Consider the following 20,764-nt stretch of genomic DNA (forward strand, 5'->3'; position numbering starts at 1 on the left):
AAATACATTTTCACTGCAAAAAACTCCTAGCTTCTCCAAACTGCCAAATCTGCCATTTAAATAATAACGTGTGCAGGCGCACCTGGCTTTTATTCAACTCCTTTGCCCCTTAATTTGCACCATTTAACTAGCAAAAGTGAAGATGGACACGCCCTGAATGCAACCCAATCTAATTCTTACTGAAACCTTAAAAACCTTCAAACCTTAAAAACAAGTCCTACAAAAAATAAAGTTGGGATTGGGTAAAATATCCTCATGTTTGAACGTGTACTCACTGTCAATGTCTTAAACTCAACCTAGTGCTCACAAAGACATGTACAAGAGCCACACACACACACATTGACTCAGATTGCTGCAGATAGTTACAGAGCTAAACTCACTAATTGTAAAAAAGAAAATTAATTAAAAATGCTAATTTTATTCTGTGTGCTCATAATCTGTCAACACGCAGGCTGTAACTTTCAGACATAACATCAAGAAGTTTAGCACAAACCCAGACACCTGACCACGTTCCCAATGAAAAGCCATTGTCGAGTGTAGCACAGTTAATTAAAGCAAGGGCGCCACTCTACATCTGTCACATCACTTGGCAGTTACTTTAATTATATATTTTGGTCAATCTGTTCTTCCTGATGTGAGAGGGGATGCCATACATGAGACAACATCTGTTGAGGTATGTCACATGAGCTTCAACATCTGTCCATGTTTTTACGCAGCCTGTCAATCACTTGAGTCACGTCTCATACGCATTTATGTTATCATATTGAGAAACCACAAACACTGTCAAGTGCTGTGAGCGTACATCTGTGCCGCAGTTACAATTAACACTCTTTTACCGAGCAATAAATCTACACACAAACACAGAGATTGGCACTACACACAAATACCCAGACACACCCCGTGGCTTGCAGTCATTTTGGTCCCTTATGTTGTCCATCAAGGAGACAGTGGTGACTGTTCTCTAAGCTGACTCCACCCACAAAGGCTTGTGATCACCTAAGCTGTCAGCCAGCATCTGCTGAAAACGACCGACCAGCTAACTGTGATACCGGCTCTGAAGATATCTCCGCGGAAAATGTGTCACCTACACATGTTCAGAACTCAGCTGCATATTTTCCATTTCTATTTTTTGCTAATTTTTTTTTGTATGTGTCAAACTTTATCTGCAAAGCCTTGGAGAATGTCAAACTGTTTTGTATGTATGGCGCAGTGTTTTGACATATGGAAACGTCTTGAAAGCCAATGTCAATTCGCCTTGGATAAAAATAAATTGTATACATCACTGTCAAATGTTTTCGATCAAAAAAATGTTTTTGAATACCACAGTAGTTGCATGAATATTGCATTGTTAGAACGAGTCATTATTGTGTGATTCACAAATATATCAGTTATCACTCAGAGGTGGACAGAACCATCAGTCATGTTAGGTTGCTGATCGTGGATGCACTGCGTTTGTTTGAGAAGGAATAACCCTGTAGTAGCCGGTTATATTGTTTTGAAGTTATGTGATACGGTTTCTACCTCCTACAGCGTTAATTTCGTTAACGACAGCTATGATGAAATATCTTCGTTAACGACCTTTATTTCCATGACTAAGATGAGACGATGACGAGATGGGACCGAGGTCATTAAACACTAACGGCGACGATATCAAACATGCAATATCATTGACGAAAAAAAATAAGACTAAAATGTAGTTTAAAAACATAAAAACTTTACCAAAATCTCTCTTTATTTTTGTCACCTTCCACCTTCTCACACCTCAACCCTGACAATTGTGCTACTATAATGCATAAAGTTGGCGGTTTGCGGGGGTATGGTTCGGGTAACGCATATTAATGTATCATTAATGAGCGCAGTCAAGAGGACTCGAACTAACTACAAAGCTGCATCCTTAATCATTCGATCTGTGTTTTTCATCAGATAATGATAAGATACAATTTTATGTGAAATAAGTTTAACTGAAATGACAGAAATGCTCAATATAATCTGATGACTAAATAGGACTAAGATTAGATAAAAACAACATTTTGATGATGAAACTGGACTAAAACGTTTTGAGTTGTCTTCGACTAAAACTAGGCTAAAACTGTTAAGGATAAAAATGACTAAAATGTGACTAAAACTAATAAGCATTTTCATTTTAAGACAAAGACTAAAACTAAATCTATAATAGCTGCCAAAATTAACACTGCTCCTAGATGAATGAAAGTTCAGTACAGTAATGAAATAAGGGAGATGCGTTTCAATAGTCCATGTACAGCTATGTCAATAAACTGATGGGATCAGAATGTTGTATTATTTAAGGACAATTGTAGTCTGCCTTATCCCCCCTGAACACACACACACACACACACACACACACACACACACACACACACACACACACACACACACACACACACACACAAATACACGCCTACACTTGTCTAGTCCAAGACGCACATACGCACACTTGCAGATGACACAGAAACCTAGAGACACAATAGCTTTCTATCCCTAGACTCTGCAATTTTTTCCTTTCGTAATCCCCTCAGAGTCTATTAATATTTCTGTTTCCATGGCGATTTGAGCCTTGCCAAATGTTGTACAGATAAGAGGAGATAAGAGCATAAGGAGCAGGGAGATAAGAGCAAGTGACCCATAGAGATCAGAGCACTAAAGGTCAAGCAGAAGAGCACAAGTAAGTCACTGAGAAATGGACGTCCCCTGCTCAACTCCACTGCCAACCTCATGAAAAAACTAAATATGAAGGGTCGTCTTAGTTTGCTGGAAGTGCAATGTTTGAACACGAGTTAACTTTAGCAGCAACTTTCTTTGTGTATCAAATTTCACCCTCCAGAGAAGTTACATGGAGCAATAAAATAGCAAGACAGCATGTCACTGCACTTAATATTAAGAGAAATAGTACTGAAAAACCCTTGTAACCATCATAATTACATTATTCCCAAAGCATATTAATGCTGTCCATGTACCAAAGAAACTTTTTAATGACAACAAGAATTTAGGGGAATTACGATGTCTATTCATTTTAAACAAGTTATATGCTTTTCAAATGGGAGTATACATTTTGTCTTTTAGAATGAAATTATGAATAAGAAAGAGGTGATGGTAATAAATCTGCGACCATTTTTTTTTTATGATAACGAAAGCCATTCAAATTATTCAATTTCATTCTATCAGATGTTTTAAAACTGTGGCACACAGAACTGAATTATCCCTCTTACCCTAAAACAATGCCACACACCAACCATCCACTCCTCTTACAGACCATCAAGACAGTAGTAGTATGAAAGGCATGTCTTTACCTGTTTGTTGCTGTACTTCATCTGGCTGGTCTTGTAGCTGTAATCTGAGTACTGGTCTGAGCCGGTAGAGTTGTCATCTCCTCCTGTTCCTACAAAGGTGTTGGCGGCAGGAAGGTCCTGGACAGCTTGATGCTTCTGTGAGGCTGAAGGGGATTGGGCCTGCAGCTGGATGGAGGGTAAGGGGGAGTTGGAGCGGTAGTGCCTGCCTATATCAGGGCTTCCTGGTGAATATGTCAAGGGCAGGTGTATCCTGGGGCTATCGTTGACTCCATCGAGGTTGAACTTGAGGCTCTTTTGAAGGCTCACTTCCTCATCTTCCCCGAGTGGTTTTGGGGACTTTTGGGGTTTTCCTTTCCTTCCCCGTTTGCCTTTGGCATTCTTCGGCGCCTGTTTTGGCGCATATAAGTCCTTTGTTTCCTTCTTGCCGGCCTGATACCCGCTCTTAGTTTCTCTCTGGATGCGGTGTCGAATAAATACCACCACCAAGATCAACATGACAACACCTGCCACACCGGCAAGGCTTCCAAACAAAATGTTACTGCGCTGTGCAGCGAAACCGTCGTCAGGATCACCAGCAATGTCTCTGTCCAGTGGAGTGTAAAGACTGTGTCCTACTAGTGCCTCCACTAAGCTGACATTTGAAATGGTTTCATTGACATAGATGTGCACCAGGGCAGTGGCATGACGTGCAGGCTTCCCCCTGTCACTCACTCGCACTACTAGGCGATGTAGTCCGCCGTGTTTTCGGGTCATCTCTTTTGCTAGAGTGATCTCCCCAGTGGAGGGGGAGATGCGAAATAACTGGTAAGGGTTTCCGCCAGCGATACTGAAGAGCATCTCTGCATTAGGCCCACTATCCAGGTCTTCAGCTTCCACTACCTCAACATGGCTATCTGGGGAAGCTAGAGGAGACAAACGCTTGAAAGAGGAATTGGAGGGCTTGGTGACCACAGGGTCATTGTCATTTTCATCCAGCACGTTGATGGTAACGCCCACATATGAAGACCGAGGTGGCTCTCCTCTATCCACTGCTTTTAGACGGAAAGTGTAGCTGCTTTCTTTCTCCCTGTCAAATGAGATGCTTGAAAGAATGGTGCCCGTTCCATTTTGTACAACAAACTTTCCTCCGTCAGGCTCCACAGACAGCTGGACATGAGCGTTCTCTCCTTTGTCCACATCCAGGACCGTCACCATGCCGACTGGACTGAGAGGAGGCATGTTTTCCAAAACTGAAAAGCTATACCCGCTAAGCATGAACTTGGGGTCATTGTCATTGCGGTCAAGGACTTTAATTGCAACAGTTGCTGTTCCTTTATGAACAGGTGACCCTTTATCTGCTGCGGTGACCCGGAACTCGTAGCGTTCTTTATGCTCGCGGTCAAGTGGGCTTCGGGCTCTCACCTCGCCCGTATTTGGGTCAATCTCAAACAGACCTTTGATGGATGAGTCGGCCACGATATTATAGAGGAGTTCCGCGTTAGTGCCGCTGTCGGCGTCAGAAGCTATAACATCCAAAACCTTCTCCCCTGGTTGGTTTTCTTCGGCAAAGTCGACCTCAAACAAGGTTGGGGAGAATATCGGAGAGTTGTCATTCACATCCGTCACCTGCACCTTCAGAGAATTTGTACTAGAGAGTGCTGGATTTCCTGAATCCACAGCCACAATCTCTACTCGGTAATCCCTAATCCTTTCGTAGTCGAGGGGGGTGGTGGTCTGTAGAAAATACTTCCTCTTGTTGTCGCTGGATGAGTCGCTGGCAGGGCGGAGCTGGAAGGGCACATCTCCCGCGACCACGCAGGTGACCACGGCGTTCTCTCCCTCATCCCTGTCGGACACTTGCACCAAAGCGACGGCCGTTCCAACTGGCATGTCCTCTGAAATGTTTGCCACTCCTTCACTGTGCGTCACGAGGCCAATTCCACGGATCTCCACAGCTGGAGCGTTGTCGTTCTGGTCAGTCACCTCTATAGTTACGAACGTCTTGGAGCTTTTAGGTTGAGGACCCTTATCCCTTGCCACCACATAGAAGGACAAGCTGCTGATGTCCTCCCTGTCCAGGGATCCTTTGACGTAGATAACGCCAGTGGACCGATCAATTCGTAAGAGTTTTGGCACTGGGTCTACTGCTTGGTGAAGGGTGTACTCAATTTCTCCATTAGGGCCCATGTCAGAGTCATTTGCTTTGACCTACAATAAAAGGAATTCTGTGGTTAAAGGGATGATTTATGCGCAACAATTTGGGGTTAGAATTAAAAAGGAAGCCAGTGGAGGATTTTCTCTACTAATCATTGGTCAGTGAATGAATGAATATATGAATCATCTGAACATTTCAAAAGCGCAGCATGTGAAAAGCTTTATTTAGGCATATTTCATTATTGCCCTGCCTCTCTGCTTTTGATTATGTCAATGGATATATTTTTTTTCTCTTCACCCCTTTTTTACTCCAGAAAAAGGGCTAGAGAAAAGGTTCAAATGAAACATATGGTAAGATATTAGGGCTTCTTTCATGACAGTCGGTACAATTTCACAGCGGTATGCAGAGAAAATCCTACACAGAGAATCTCACTCCTACACTCTGACATTGTGTGTATTTCTAATTCTATTTCTGCAAATATAATAGAAAAACAAAAGCAATAAGCAGCTTGATTAACTGTAAAAAACATAATGTTATAATGCTCTAATAGTTCTTGTATTACTTGAAAATGCACATTAGAGCGATAGTGAAACCACTTACAAATAACACATTTTTAAATATGATGAAGATATGTGAGTTGGCGAGGACTAAGTGTGGCCTTGGTTCCCATGAGTTCTGCATTCCAGGTTGAATTTTGAACATTAAGAGTTGTAAGGCTATTTATAAATGTTTTATAAAAGCACAATGGCAGCATAAAAATATCTATCTTTGATTCGGATTTTCACATTAAGACTGTATCTGAGGAATAAGCCCTGCACAAACATGACGCACAGACTCATTTTTCAAAAACATCATGATAAATTGGCTGATGTTTTTTCTGAGTCTGTGTTTCTTAGTTGCTGAATGTAAAAGTCAGAGCGGTACATCAAAACAATTTTGGTAGCAATTCAACTATTCATTTCAGACTGCAATTTGATATGAAATAAGTTCTTATAAGCAAATATATTTGCATCACAATCTTACCTGCAACACGGAGTGCCCCACTGGACTGTTTTCCAACACTTCTGCATCATACGTGGACCTTTCAAACTTGGGAGAGTTGTCATTGGCATCAGTGACTACCACTCTCAGCAGAGCGCTGCTGTAGCGCTGTGGGTTTCCTCCATCCACCGCCTTGATGGTGAGGTCATAGGAATCCTTTAACTCACGATCTAGGTTGCCCAGGACAATGAGCTGCGGGAGCTTCCCCCCCCTGTCGTCAGCCACCTGCAAACCAAATAGGGTCGCTGCGTCTGGCCCTGCAGTCAGAGCATAATCCGCCACCCCATTCCTGTCTGAGTCCCTGTCTGTAGCTAGAGGTATGGAGAACAGCGCCCCCATGATCGTGTTCTCGGGGACAGAGATGGTGAGCACAGAGGAGGGGAATTGCGGAGTGTTGTCATTGATGTCCTGTACCTCGATGCGTCCTTCAATGAGTCGTGGGCTCTGGTTTTGTATCAGATCTGTCACCGATACTTCAAACTCCAGGTAGCAGGGCTTACCCTTGACCAGGGATCGACAGTCCCTCAAGGTCTCTCTGTCTATGGGAATCTCCGTGGTGAAGATGTCTCCCGTCTTTCCATCGACGCGGAGGTAAGGGGCACCCACCTCCAGCTTGTAGAGATGACCCGAGTCTGGAAGGCCCTGGTCCGCTGCCAGGCTCCCGATGAGAGTGTTGGGAGGCTGCTCCTCCTGGACCCGGTACAGGATACTGCCGTCAGCAGAGCCACAGTGCAGCACCAGGACCCAGAAGAGTGCTACTCGTAAATTCAGTTCCATTAGGTCATCAGAAGATCTGCCTGCAAAATGACAAAGAGTATTTGTGTCAAAATGTTGTTTGCTCCGGCTCAAGGACAGTGGTGTCTACGGACTAGGGTAGACTGAGATGTCGAGGTACATTTCCTTGTAGGCCTTAGTGTTTAATATGTCATTATTCCATCATTATGATTGATTACCCTTGTTATTTGTATAAACCTTCTGTCCCCCCCCTTTTTTTCCTTTTTTTAGATTAAATTTTCTTTATGTATATTTATGTATGTATGTGTATATGTATATTTTATATATTTTTATTTTAGTTATTATTTACATAATTTATCTTATTAATTTTGTTTATTTTGTTTTGGGCTCTCGGGTTTGGAGAATATGTTCTGTGCTAAGGGTAAGTTGGAAAATAGGGTACATTTGTATTATGCTCCTTAATCCTTGATTGTTTGACCCTTTGGAAATCAATACATATACTCTTTAAAATGTCCTTTTTGGAAATGATGTGTGCAGGTTAAGCTATAAAATGCCTGCTAGTTGTACCAAGCTCCATAGGCAACAATTGCTTAACTCTTTTTGTGTTTTAGAGCTTTTATTGCCTTTATTAGTGCAGCTGGAGAATGACAGGACAGGCCTTCAAACCCGGGCCGCTGCAAAGGACTCGGCCTACATGGGGCGCACGATCTATCGGGTGAGCTAAAGGTCGCCCCCCCAATTGCTCAACTCTTATTATAAAGTGAAAACACAGAACTCACACCAACAAGTCAGACCCGAGTGATTCATGTAGTCAGCAGGAATAAAAACAAACTGTCTTCAGTGTATTGTTCTATTGTAACTCTGTAAAATGAATTATTTTTGTCAATAAATAGTACCGAAATCTACAGCAGGCCAGAAGCAAACTATAATAATGAGACAACAATAAGAACACAGAGAAAAGACGCATTTTTTAAAAAGTGCAATCATAACTATTTCCCGGCCTCGTTCTTTTCTGTCCCAGAGCTTCAATATCTTCAATGAACGTCTTTGGCTCTACAAATTGCATGTAGAAATTATTGTAGGAACAAGAAATTGTATCTTGTGAGCTTACACACAAAACAAACTGGAGGGCCGGTGTGGATTGCATTGTTTCAGCTGCGTAATCAAATAAAAGTGTAATACAAAATCAGATTGCCTAAGAGACTCATTATTTTGGTATTACACTGCTCGACATTGAGCGGTGAAGCAATGTAGCTGAAAACAAGTAACCTTTGGTATAAAACATACCCTCAGACATAAATCCTTACGAAACTTGCCAAGATAGTGTCCGTTGGCAAAGTCGGACTGATCTATTTCATTACTCTAACAACAAGCGCTCGCATACTGAGGTTCATGGAGGTAATCAGGGCATTTCTTCTCACGCCGATTATGCAATTTGGCCGTTATTATCACACGCAGCTTGAAACAATGCACAATGCAGAAATTCCCATCTACGCTCCATTGCTACTGGCTAGCTCAAACACTGTAATCATTATGTTTGATTTTGAACCTTTCAACTCTGTAATTACGACCCATTATTTTAGTGTCTTCTTTGATCTGTATTCCCTCTAGCTAAAGAATTCTGGCTTTTTTTTTAATGCTACAATGATTTTAGACTATAATTATTTCCTCTGTGTGTGAGTGTGTGTAGAGTTCTATTGGTAATAGAAATGAGAGCAGATGTTTCGGTTAAGTATCAAGGTCCAGAGCTCTGGAAAGTTATTGGTGGCAACATTTTACCAGTTTTGTGTGTGAGTGGTGCATCTGTGAGTGTCTACAACATCCCCACTTTCAGTTGAAGAGTAACTAAACCCCAGAGCTGAAGTGCCTCTACTCTGGGAATTCAAAAAAATATGTAGAATTCAAATTGGGGCTGTCAAGGGTTAACGCGTTAACGCAAATTTGTTTTATCGCCACTAATTTCTTTAATGTATTAACACAACTTGCGATTTTTAGTTTGTTGCATCAGTGTTAAAGCTAGAGTGAAGATACTGGCATCATATGAAACTAAAAAACCTGAGGAATCCATTGGTACCAACCGTGTAATACTAACTTGTCGCGAACAAGGATAAATAACACTCCAAACTTACGCTAAATTTTGGCGAGGAAAACTGTCATGACCATTTTCAAAGGGGTCCCTTGACCTCTGACCCCAAGATATGTGAATGAAAATGGATTATATGGGTACCCACGAGTCTCCCCTTTACAGACATGCCCACTTTATGATAATCCCATGCAGTTTGGGGCAAGTCATTGTCAAGTCAGCACACTGACAGCTGTTGTTGGCTGTTGGGCTTGAGTTTGCCATGTTATGATTTGAGAATATTTATGTATGCTAAATGCAGTACCTGTGAGGGTTTCTGGACAAAATGTGTCATTGTTTTGTGTTAATTGATTTCCAATAATACATATACATACATTTGCATAAAGCAAGCATATTTGTCCACTCCCATGTTGATAGGAGTTTTAAATACTTGACAAATCTCCCTTTAAGATACATTTTGAACAGTTAAAAATGTATGTTTAATAAGCAATTAATCACGATTAACTATGGACAATCATGAGATTAATCGCTACTGAATATTTTAATCGATTAACAGCCCTGATTCAAATACTTTGCACTAAAATGTCAAGATTTGGACCCGAATCCATCAACAATACTACTAAATACCAATAAAACTAAAAAAAACTAAGACCAAAATGAGAGATTATTCGACAAATCGCCCTAACAGCATTATGTTACCTTGCACACAGAAGAATTTAACTAGAAAAAAAAAAGAGTACAGGTACTGGATCTAATATCGGCCAGTACCCTGAGGGACCCTCGGGGGGAAAATAAGTGAGATCAGTGCAGCCTTAGTTTGTGCGGTTGTGAGAAAGATGAACATGGTCGGATGGTGTTACTCTGAGCTCAAATCACTACATTCTGCATGAAACAATGTTCCACAGAGGAGCAAAACAAATGTGTATTAACCGAGACAGCAGAACACAAATATACAGAAATCCAATGAGAAATCCAATTCCTTTTGAATACATTAAAATTGGAAGTGCAGGTTATTGATGCACTAATTGCTCGGTTATCGACGTGTCCCTTTTTACATTTGCAGAGGGAGCCTCGAGTCAATGTGGCGTGAACGGTGAGTGCGCATTCTGTGTGTCCATGTGTACACGGGGAAAAAATAGGCAGGCAGGAGTAAAAACATAATCAGCGGACACATTCCGAAATACATTTTCTTACTGACATCGAAAAACATCCTAATATAAAGTAAAGGTCATTCTAAATCTAATTGTAAATGACTCCTATTGCTGACCTCACTTAAACACAAGAGCTTGTAAAAGGGTATGTTACATAAAGACAACTGATTTGTTCACATTGTCATTTGAATAATGTGAATGACACACACAGGTCCAGAATGTTACGTTCACATGATATATGCTTTATCCTTCTTGACACTTTCTTTTCTTTGTCCCCTTTTTTTTTTTTTTAATAAAAACTGTTGAATTTAAGTTAACAAAATCTTTTTTTTAACAAAGTGACCATTTCAAAATGAAAACCATAATTAATGTCATAACGTTTTGTTTGGCTGTCCCCCCTGCTATTACAGCCACTTCTAGAATGAATAGGCGTGCTTTGATAGTGACATGATTGTTATGGTTGATGACACTCATGACTTAATGTCTTCCAGTTGGCCTCACGCCTGTCTTCCAGATGGCACCGTGCCTGGCAGCCACAGCCAATTGGTGTTCCTTTTTCCTTTGTTTGCATTGACATTAAAATTTATGTTGTTTGTGAAATACGCGTTTTGCCATCACTTAGTGAGAATGTCTTATCGGTTGAATATTATTGACACTGTGCCTTTGGGCTTCTGTTTCTCAGCTATCTCAGAAATATTTCATCAAAAGCTTGACGGCATCTTTTTTTCTTTTTTCTTTTTTCCCTGAACTCAAAGCACTATGAGGTGGTGGCAAAGGGGAACAGGAGGTGCTGAGATTTTTTTTTTTTTTTCACAACTGGACTACTGCACGTCTCACCATTGTTCACTACCTGAGCGGCAAAATGGATGAATTAGAACTGCTGAACACAACTAGGCGTGACATTTCCTGCGTCTCAGCGCTTTTTCCTCTGAAAAACGTGGTTATCATCTGCCACCCCAGATGGTGTGGTAGACCCACAAGACTACAAGCTGATTCAGGCAGATCGCGGTACATAACTCAGCATAAAATCAAAAGGGAGGAACGAGAATTTAGTTCTTCCAGTGCGTTTCAAATCTGTCATATTGCAGTCCTGGTCGACCACTCTAACCACTAAGGACTGGATTCTACAATAAGAATGACAGTGTGGGGGCAGATACTAGAACCAAGTAGTACAGAAGCAAAGAGATGAAACTCCTCGGCTTTTTTAACAACAGACGCTAAATGGCGCTGCGGTAGTGCTGCCGCCATTTTGGACTGAAAACAGCAATGAGTCCACGAGTGTATAAAGAGACGTCTGTAAATCAGAGGATAATTTCTTTGAGGTAAATCAACATCCCAGTATGAACATTTAAATAGCCCTCATTTAAATCATTATGTCCTAAAAGTTGTAAAATTCACTAATAGAATATCCAGAGTAATTTTCCTCAGCATAATAAACGTGCATCAGACCCACAGGTCTGCACCACCCTGCATGTTCATATGACATATCTGGTTCTGCCATCTTCCTACTAGCTGTATGCGGCTGTAATAATGGATTTATTGGGTGTAATTCATTATTTTTATCATCTTCCAATACATTCATGGGCTGTATACTGTAAGCCTGCACCGTGGTGGATGTATTAACGTCTCTGTTCCCAAACAACCAGCTTTCGGCCAGTAGCTAGTAGTGCTAGTAGCATGACAATAACAGCATTTAATGTAGTTGTAGGCTATTTACTAACACACGGTGCAAATCACAGGGCACAACTTCTTATATATCCATGGTCTGTGGTTTATTGGACATCGATTTTTGATGTTTTTAACATGGAAAAGTTCGAGATTTCTCTCAAAATCTGTGTAAATAGTAAGTAAATAGTTATAATAGTATGCATATTTATAATATTTGTATTGTTCAACACAGGTAATTTGGGAAGAGACATTAAATATATGACAATAGAATATAAATAATTTTGTATGTCACTTTTTAGGCCGACTTTTTACTGGCGTCTGGTAGTCGCTTTCAGTCCAACATGGCGGAGGCGTAGCTCTGCTGCTGGGCGCTGACGTTGCAATGGAACGAACAATTGACTTTCACATCTTAGCAATATACGTTCTTTGCTAGAACTGGATCAGGCATCGCAACATTGAAGTCTCCAGGATGTGCTAGGCTGAGGAAGTGAAATCCTTTTGTCTGTTAAAACTCACCCCGTCAACACCCACAGTGACTTTTAACTGACAAAATCACTGCAGAAATGTTCTTCATCTGTGTACTGACTATCCATTATAACTAGAAAACCGTAGCTACTTTGTGGTAGCTACACCACAGGACAACTGGCTAATGCTTGGGTGACCCTTACTGTACTACATGATGCATGAGTGCAGTACACACTGTACTTCCTTAACGCAGAGCTTTTAGGGCTCTGTACGTCCTTAAGGGCTCGTACTGCAAAAAGCATCCTGCACAAATAGACAAACCAACAAACACTCAGACACCTACAGAGGAGCAACAAACATTCTGAAGAAATAGCTTCCCAAATACAATCAAAGCATCCGCTGTCTTACCGAGGAGAGAACTTTAACTCTACCAGTGAAGCAGCATTCAGCCCATTGCCTCACGCTGTGATCATGCGATGGTCCAGATGGTTCCAACATGGAGGAAAAACTGAAGGCAGCCTGTACCACAGTATGGAGGTGGACCTTCAAAGACCGTCTCAAACTGCCTGATGTGTCTGCTATTTGCTACAACTCCTGTGAAGATGTTTAACTTTGCAACAAAAAATGTAAGCAAAATTGCTCAGCAATGGAGTTTTAGACCCCTAGGAACGTCACAGAGTAGGCCTGCCGCAAACACTTCCTGGGCAAAACCCAGCTTATTAAGACCATCAGGGGTGCCAAGTGTAGGTACAACACCGGACTGGAGAGTCCATGTTTCATGACTCATTCTCAGCGTGGTCATCGCCCTGAAGACTCACAAGCTGCAGGAGAAACTCACCCAAGCATACCCCTTCGCCTGCCAATGACCTCTATAGATAAGAGTGGCTCGAAGAGAGCAGGGAAAGTGATTCTCACTCCGGCCCACTGTGTCACCCGGGAGTCTGTTGACACTTCTGTTGAACTTTCAGTGAAATGCAGAAGTGTTTGACATATGACTGCATGACTGGAAATATATTTACGGCCAGGTATTGCCGTTATAAAAAAGACAAAAGATGTAAATATATATATACACAGTATATGTCAATTAGTCTACTAATCGGTTGTTTTGGTCTTAGTCAACTAAGGATTTCTTTAGTCGATTAGTCTGTTTTTATGCTTTATTTCATGCTGAATGACTTCTTTCCAAGAAACTTATGAGCACATCACTGGTAAACACAAGATTTAAAGTGGTGCTTTTGTGTGATTCTTTGTGGAGAAACTCAGATTCACAGATCTGTCAGTTAAATCCACTAATCGATTAGTTGACAACATCATTAGCGATGCACCGATACCGGATCGGATATCGGGCCAATACTGACTCAAGAGGCTGGATCGCATATCGGTGACAATGAAGCCGATCTATTAAATTAAATTCTATATTTATATACATTATATGCTGGAATTTTAATTTTGTTTAAGTTTAGACCAATTTGCTGCCGCACTAAAATGTTTTACACTTGAATTGAAATTCCTGTTAATTTTGGAAATTTTTTGCCAAGTTGCTGGTATATGATTTATTATTTTAACAATAAAAAAATTCAGTGAATTTGTATCTATGTATTTATTTGTTACATTTTGTTTAACAAAGTTAGGAAAGCAATGTTTAAGTCAAGCCTGATGTGTTTTTTACACATAAAAGAATGATGCAGTCACTTCCACACAGTGAGGCGTACAGCACGTTAATTAAACATTGGTATCGGATCGGTACTCGGTATCGGCAGATACCCGAAGCCCAGGTATCGATATCGGTATCAGGACTGAAAAAGTCGTATTGGTGCATCCCTAAAAATCATATGAGTGTTAGTCAACTAAGAATTCTTTGGTCGAGGACAGCCCTAACGCTTCTTATATAGTTGTGATAACTGTCACTAGCACATTACAAATACATTTTTTTGTTTGTACAACCTTTTAGTAATGAAAGAAAAGAGGATTTGTTTTGTTAAAAAAAGAAATATGCAAAAGAGGACAAAGCAAAAAAAGTAAAAAGCATCAATCAGAATATCGGAATAGTTGAAACAACTTCAAAAGGAACAGAGAGAAAACCTGAATTTCACCAGCGGATGCAGAAATAAGGGGATGTCTCTTCACATTGTGGCTCCCTTTCCTTCTGATCTCTCCCTAGCCTCGTGGATCTACCCATTTCCTCCAATGCCATTTTGAATGACAGTGAACTCCCAAATTCCTCCTAGCAACTGCCGACAATCCTCCATCCCTCCACCTCTCCCTAAAGGCTCAGTGCCAGCGCTGCTGCTCTGCTCCTCACGGAGGAGAAGGGGAAGCTAAACATCAGTCAAACTGCAACGGGTCTGATTGAGTCTCACCTGAGCCCTCACACAGAGCACCACCCGGCTGACCCCGCGGTTGAAGAGAACATTTCAACTTCTACAGGTCTACAATCACTGACCCTACACAGTTGGTCTTATTCCCAAGAGGGATACAGCTTTCTGCCTTAATGAGGTCAAGGGGTGCTGCACCCAGATATAACAATAACCTCTGAAAAACTGGTGCCATCCTAACTTACAAACACGGCAAACCCACTCCTCCACCACCTGGAGTTGTTTGCATGATGTCAGTGGACAATGTAGAAATATCCGCACCCACGATTGGATCACTTTCATTCGCTCTGACTTTGAAAACCAGCATCCTAAAACTGCTCCGCATGTGTTTTGCCAAAAACCTTTTGCACCATAGGCAGTTGTCAAACTGTCTCCGGGAATGTAGACATTTCATAGTCGGGAGGAAAGAAAAATATAAGGTTAACGGTGCACTCTAAGCTAAGTGTTATGACTTTCATTTGGAGGACAAAAAAAATGGTTGGGCACGACGCATCCATATTAATTGAATCTTAAGAGCGGTGTGGTTATGAGAGACATGGCACACATATTGGTAGTCTGGACCAGTAGATCCTGTTTTGATATTATATCAATGACTAGTGTTAATGATTATAAAGGGAAATATAGGGCGGAAAACATAGAAGTAAAAGGACTGAATATTAATGAATAGGAATTCTGTGTAAATATAATATATAAAAGGTACAAAAGCAGTACTTTAAAGTTGTGTAAAGTATGTAATGACCATTTGTTTGTGAAGTAAAATATTTTCTAGGGCTGTCAAAGTTAATGCGATAATAATGCGGAAACGCAAATTTGTTTTTACGCCACTAATCTCTTTAACGCATTAACACAATCGATCTTTCGGTCATACTCATGTCATTCTAGCTTGTCGCGAAGGAGAGTAAATAACGCTCCAAATTTACAATAAAGTTTGGCGAGGAAAAACTGTCATGGCCATTTTCAAAAGGGGTCCCTTGACCTCTGACCTCAAAATATGTGAAAGAAAATATGTTCAATGGGTTATGATTAGAGCATATTCTTTTATGCTAAATATTTGTTATTGTTTTGTGTTAATAGATTTCCAATAATAAATATAAACACATATTTGCATAAAGCAAACATACAGTATTTGTCCACTCCCAATTTGATCAGAGTATTAAATACTTGACAAATCTCCCTTTAAGGTACATTTTGAACAAATAAAAAATTGTGCGATTAATTTGCGATAATCATGGGCAAACATGTGATTAAATATTTTTATTGATTGCCATCCCTAGTTAATGATTATAAGGGAAAATACAGAGTTGAAAACATAAAAGTATAAAGACTGACTTTGGATGAATAGAAATTCTATGTAGGAGATACATTTGAAATGAATAACATCAATCTATCATCATCTTCTATTTCCTGTAATGCGACATTAACATTTCACCATTTGTTTGGTGAAGTGAAATATTTTCCAATTACTTTTCTAAATGGCATTGAAGGGGATCAAAATTGTTGTTTTTTTAAAAAAAACATATGAGATACTTCAGATTTATCTTGAGGTAGGGTAGGTAGAAACAGAAGATAAAGATGTGTGTGGTTGCATTCATGTGAGTGTCGTCATAATTAATTAAAAAAAGGTAAACAAATGAACAATATAATTGTATTGCAGAGCATGTGCGCCTGTCCTGGTTACCATAGAGACAGACTATCTACTGACTGAGTTAACACAGTGACTGACTGGATGACACTTGCTCTTTAAGTTGACCGCTCCACAGGTCCGGCAGGAATGACTCACGCGTAGAATCAACGGAGGCATAATTGTGAATTAATAATATGTCAAAGGGTTGGGGCTGTGTCTGCGGGGACAAAAATCATTAGAGTATAAGAATGACGATTATGATCCAGCAGTTCCTCTGCAGAACCTGGATTTTCACCTGTTAACTTGGTACGAATGGAGCTCATGAATGTCTACTACTGTATATAATGTGATCTGCTTTGCTTCGCTGGAGTGTGGAAAGATAACGGATGATGTAATGATTTTCTCAACTGAGGTGATTTGATGTATTGGCTGACTCTGCGCCTTTAGCTAGTATAACAGGTAAAAGCCATTACCCTCCCACCAGCATGATTTATGAAGGGTAGCATCACAGCTTAGGTCTCCGTACAGCTGGTCTACCAACAGAATTTACTGCAAAATGTTACTTCTAGAGACAGTAAACCCTGGTGTTTGGTAATGAGAAAGCAATGGCCTCTGAACAGGAGGGTTTAGCTATTCATGTAGGCTGCTCCACACAAAAAAAACACTGATGGAGGGTCACTCCTGCCAAACAAATACCATTAAATGAGATCTAAGAGGCGGCATTCAGACACTGTTGAAAGGGAGATGTGAACATAATATGTTGTATACTTTATAATCTCTGTGCATGTGACTAAAACCAGATTTCTCTCAAGCTCAAATAACTGTTTGAGCGGTCGTGTCTGAAAACCCATTTACTTGGTGTATTGATATGTTTACCAGATGGCAAACAGGTAACCTTCCTGCAGAAAACTCCATTACATGACACAATGCATGTTATTGTAGAGTATTCAGGGGAGAGCAGAGGACATATGTTAAGTTTACCATTGATCAACTGCAGCAACTAAGGAATAAAATGATGAAAGGGAAAATATAGAGGAAATTGAAATAACAGCCTAGATAGATAGATAGATAGATAGATAGATAGATAGATAAAAAGTGAAGGTACTCATGCATCATGTGGAACTAGAAAACCTAAGAAATCCACTGTACCAACCGTGTCATACTAGGGCGTCGCGAAGGAGGTTAAATAACGCTCCAAAGTTAGGCTAAATTTTGGCAAGAAAAAAACATCATGGCCATTTTCAAAGAGGTCCCTTGCCCTCTGACCTCAAGATAGGTGAATGAAAATGGGTTCTATGGGTACCCACGAGTCTCCCCTTTACAGACATGCCCACTATATGATAATCACATGCAGTTTGGGGCAAGTCATAGTCAAGTCAGCACACTGACAACTGTTGTTGCCTGTTGGGCGTGATGATTTGAGCGTATTTTTTTCATGCTAAATGCAGTACCTGTGAGGTTTTCTGGACAATATTTGTCATTGTTTTGTGTTGTTAATTGATTTCCAATAATAAAACAATACATTTGCATGAAGCAAGCATATTTGCCCACTCCCATGTTGATAAGAGTATTAAATACTTGACAGATCTCCCTTTAAGGTACATTTTGAACATAAAAAATGTGCGACTAATCGTAATTAATCATGGACCATCATGCGATTAATCGCAATTAAATAATTTAGTCAACTGACAGCCCTAATAGATGGATAGATTATTGGCAGAACTAATAATTAAGTCCATCCTTTTTTCCAAACTCCCATCTCAACTGCTTCATGATCGACTCAGATCGCCCCCATTCATCAGGTTTATGTCTTCCAAGACAGTTCATCAGATATGGGTAAAGAACTGGGTTATCAGGGCCTGTTTTGATCTGCTCTGTTTTGACGGCCTCATAGCCTACAGTATGTGTGGGAACTTCGACTATATATACGTGGAGGAGCAAGACTATTAAAATGTGCCTGGTGGTCGCTGAAAACAACACCCCGGACTCTCGCTGGAGAGAGAGAGCAAGGGGGAGAGATTATACCGGCTGATCAAAGATGCCTTTTTTTTTCTTCTTCCACCAACTATATGCGCTGTAATCTCTCCATATAGGAAAAATAACTGCCGATTAGTTCTTAACATGGCTGGCTATACGTCAGAAATATCTGCGCAAAAAAAAAAAAAAACGCTCCAAATAAAGATCCTGCTAATGAAGGCAATTAGTATGATGTTTGGAGCTAGTATAGAGAAATGACGGGAGGAAAGGGATGATACGGATAGATCTTCTGCTTCACAGGATCATAATGGTGTAATAATAAAATGCAATTAGCCCGATCGCCAGTACACATCAGAATGAAGGCACTTATATTCTAGGTGAAGTGCGATGATATGCAGACTTAATAGCATTACGCACGGTAGGATAGAACTCTCCTCGGATGTGTTTTAAATTGCGATGCATCGCGTTATCCATCACGCAGCGTGTCATTATTGTGGCTGACATATGCGCCTTTCTATCGCTGCGTCCTATCAACCTGTAACACCGAAGCCGCTGCTCCATCGGCTGTTATTACCGTGGACAACTTGTTGGAGACTCTATAAACAGTCTATTTTGGACCGTGGCCTTGCGTTATTAGACGCCACTTCCAAGTCTGGAAGCTTTCCAAAAGAAACTTCGAAACCAATCGAAACAACTTTCGGTAATTTTCAATACCTGAGCCGGAGACTTCTTCTCTATGTGAGCGCTTTGACGCGTCGCCAAATCCGTCCGCCAGCCAGCCGATATACGTCCACACCGGGTGATCCCAGAGGCAGGTGTCTATAAAACCCTCAAACCTCCGTCACATCCAAAAGAACTTCAGCAAAAGAATCCAACTTTACGCATCAGAATTCAGGATTATGTGTCCACAGCGTCCGGTCTTGTAGGAACAAATTTATGTCCGTGAGAAGAAAAAAAAGATCAGAACTTATTATGAGATGGTCGATTATTTTTCGAGTCTCATTCCACAGGGGGAAGCCAACAGTGTGCCATGTCCAAATCCTCAATAACTGATCCCTGCCAAGATATGCACTCGTTGGCGCATCCCCCTTTTGGTCCAAGTTTCTCGTGCGCTTCCCTCCTCCTACCACCTGATAAGAAGAAGAACAAGCACTCTGGATGTCTTAAACGATAGTCATTTTTTTTCTTTGCAAAAACGGTGAGCAGCTAAGCGGTCCTTAAAACAAGAAGAAGAAGAAGAAGCCCATCTGAAGCGTTTTCCAGAGAGCAAGTGGTGAGATGCCGTGGGTAGGTTAGTTGCTCCCCTCTCTCTCTCTCTCCTCCCTCTCTCTTCTTCTTTCTCTCTCTACTCATCAGAGCGTGGGAGGAGGTGGGGCTCCCATCCACCGCAGCAGCAGCAGCAGCAGCAACTTCACACTCAACATCACATTATGTCCGGGCTGCCTACCAGGAAATTGTGCGATTCCTACAGTTTAAGGAGATCTCATCAAACTGGGTCACCTCAAAAAGGGGGGGATGCACCTTATACAACATCATGCAGCCACTGCATGTGATGCACTCCTTTTTATTCTCTTATTGCTGCTTCTGTTTGTACAAAATGCACTAAAAATTGTCTTAAATTTGATGTAACAGGTAGACTCTGCACTGACAGTTTACTTGTTGATATGCATTCCATGTAGCAAAAATGAATGGCCCTAAAATGGAAGCTGGGTGGCCACTATTTATTCATTTGGCGCCACCCTCAGGCGGTTTTAATAAGGAGGGAAAGGGGAAAAAATGCATCAGCTGAGGATGCATTGAATCAGAATCGTGTTTATTGCCAGGGTGTAAGAGGTATACAATAGGAATTTTCTTTGTTTTTTGTTGGTGCAAGTTAAACAGTATAATAACAAAAGGATAGATAAAAGTGTTAGAATAAAATAAGAATAAAAAAATTGAAATTCTACCAATATACAATATACAAAATAAGCTATCAAAAATAAACATGATATAAACAGATATGTTGCTTGATGTTGGAGTAATGCACATTATTTATTTATTTTTTTGCCAGTGAAGACAATGGAAATGCTGTCATTAGAATAAACTAGTTGTGTCTGACATCATGTGTTAAAAACTGCAGCAGTGTTAATTAAAAAATAAACAATGCTTTTTTTTGCTCTGGGCTATAAATCAGCATGGCTCAGCAGGGAGTGAAATCCATCCC

The 20,764-nt window shown here is 40.7% G+C and overlaps 1 protein-coding gene across 2 annotated transcripts in view; it reads right to left on the reverse strand.

Annotated features, from left to right (window-relative positions):
* The window catches only part of pcdh1a (protocadherin 1a), a 116,622-nt gene extending 96,495 nt beyond the window's left edge, over positions 1 to 20,127 (reverse strand). The window contains exons 1-3 of one of the 2 annotated variants that reach the window (XM_037748769.1): positions 19,276 to 20,127; positions 6,466 to 7,280; positions 3,309 to 5,495 (exon numbers count right to left, since the gene is read on the reverse strand). In XM_037748769.1, the coding sequence (XP_037604697.1) occupies positions 3,309 to 5,495; positions 6,466 to 7,260 (2,982 nt within the window). In that variant the 5' untranslated portion in view covers positions 7,261 to 7,280; positions 19,276 to 20,127. The remainder of the gene's footprint in view (positions 1 to 3,308; positions 5,496 to 6,465; positions 7,281 to 19,275) is intronic. The other variant, XM_037748770.1, reaches the window with a different exon arrangement.
* Between the last annotated feature and the right edge of the window lie 637 nt (positions 20,128 to 20,764).

This window comes from Sebastes umbrosus, chromosome 17 (assembly GCF_015220745.1).
Source record: "Sebastes umbrosus isolate fSebUmb1 chromosome 17, fSebUmb1.pri, whole genome shotgun sequence".
NCBI lineage: Eukaryota > Metazoa > Chordata > Actinopteri > Perciformes > Sebastidae > Sebastes > Sebastes umbrosus.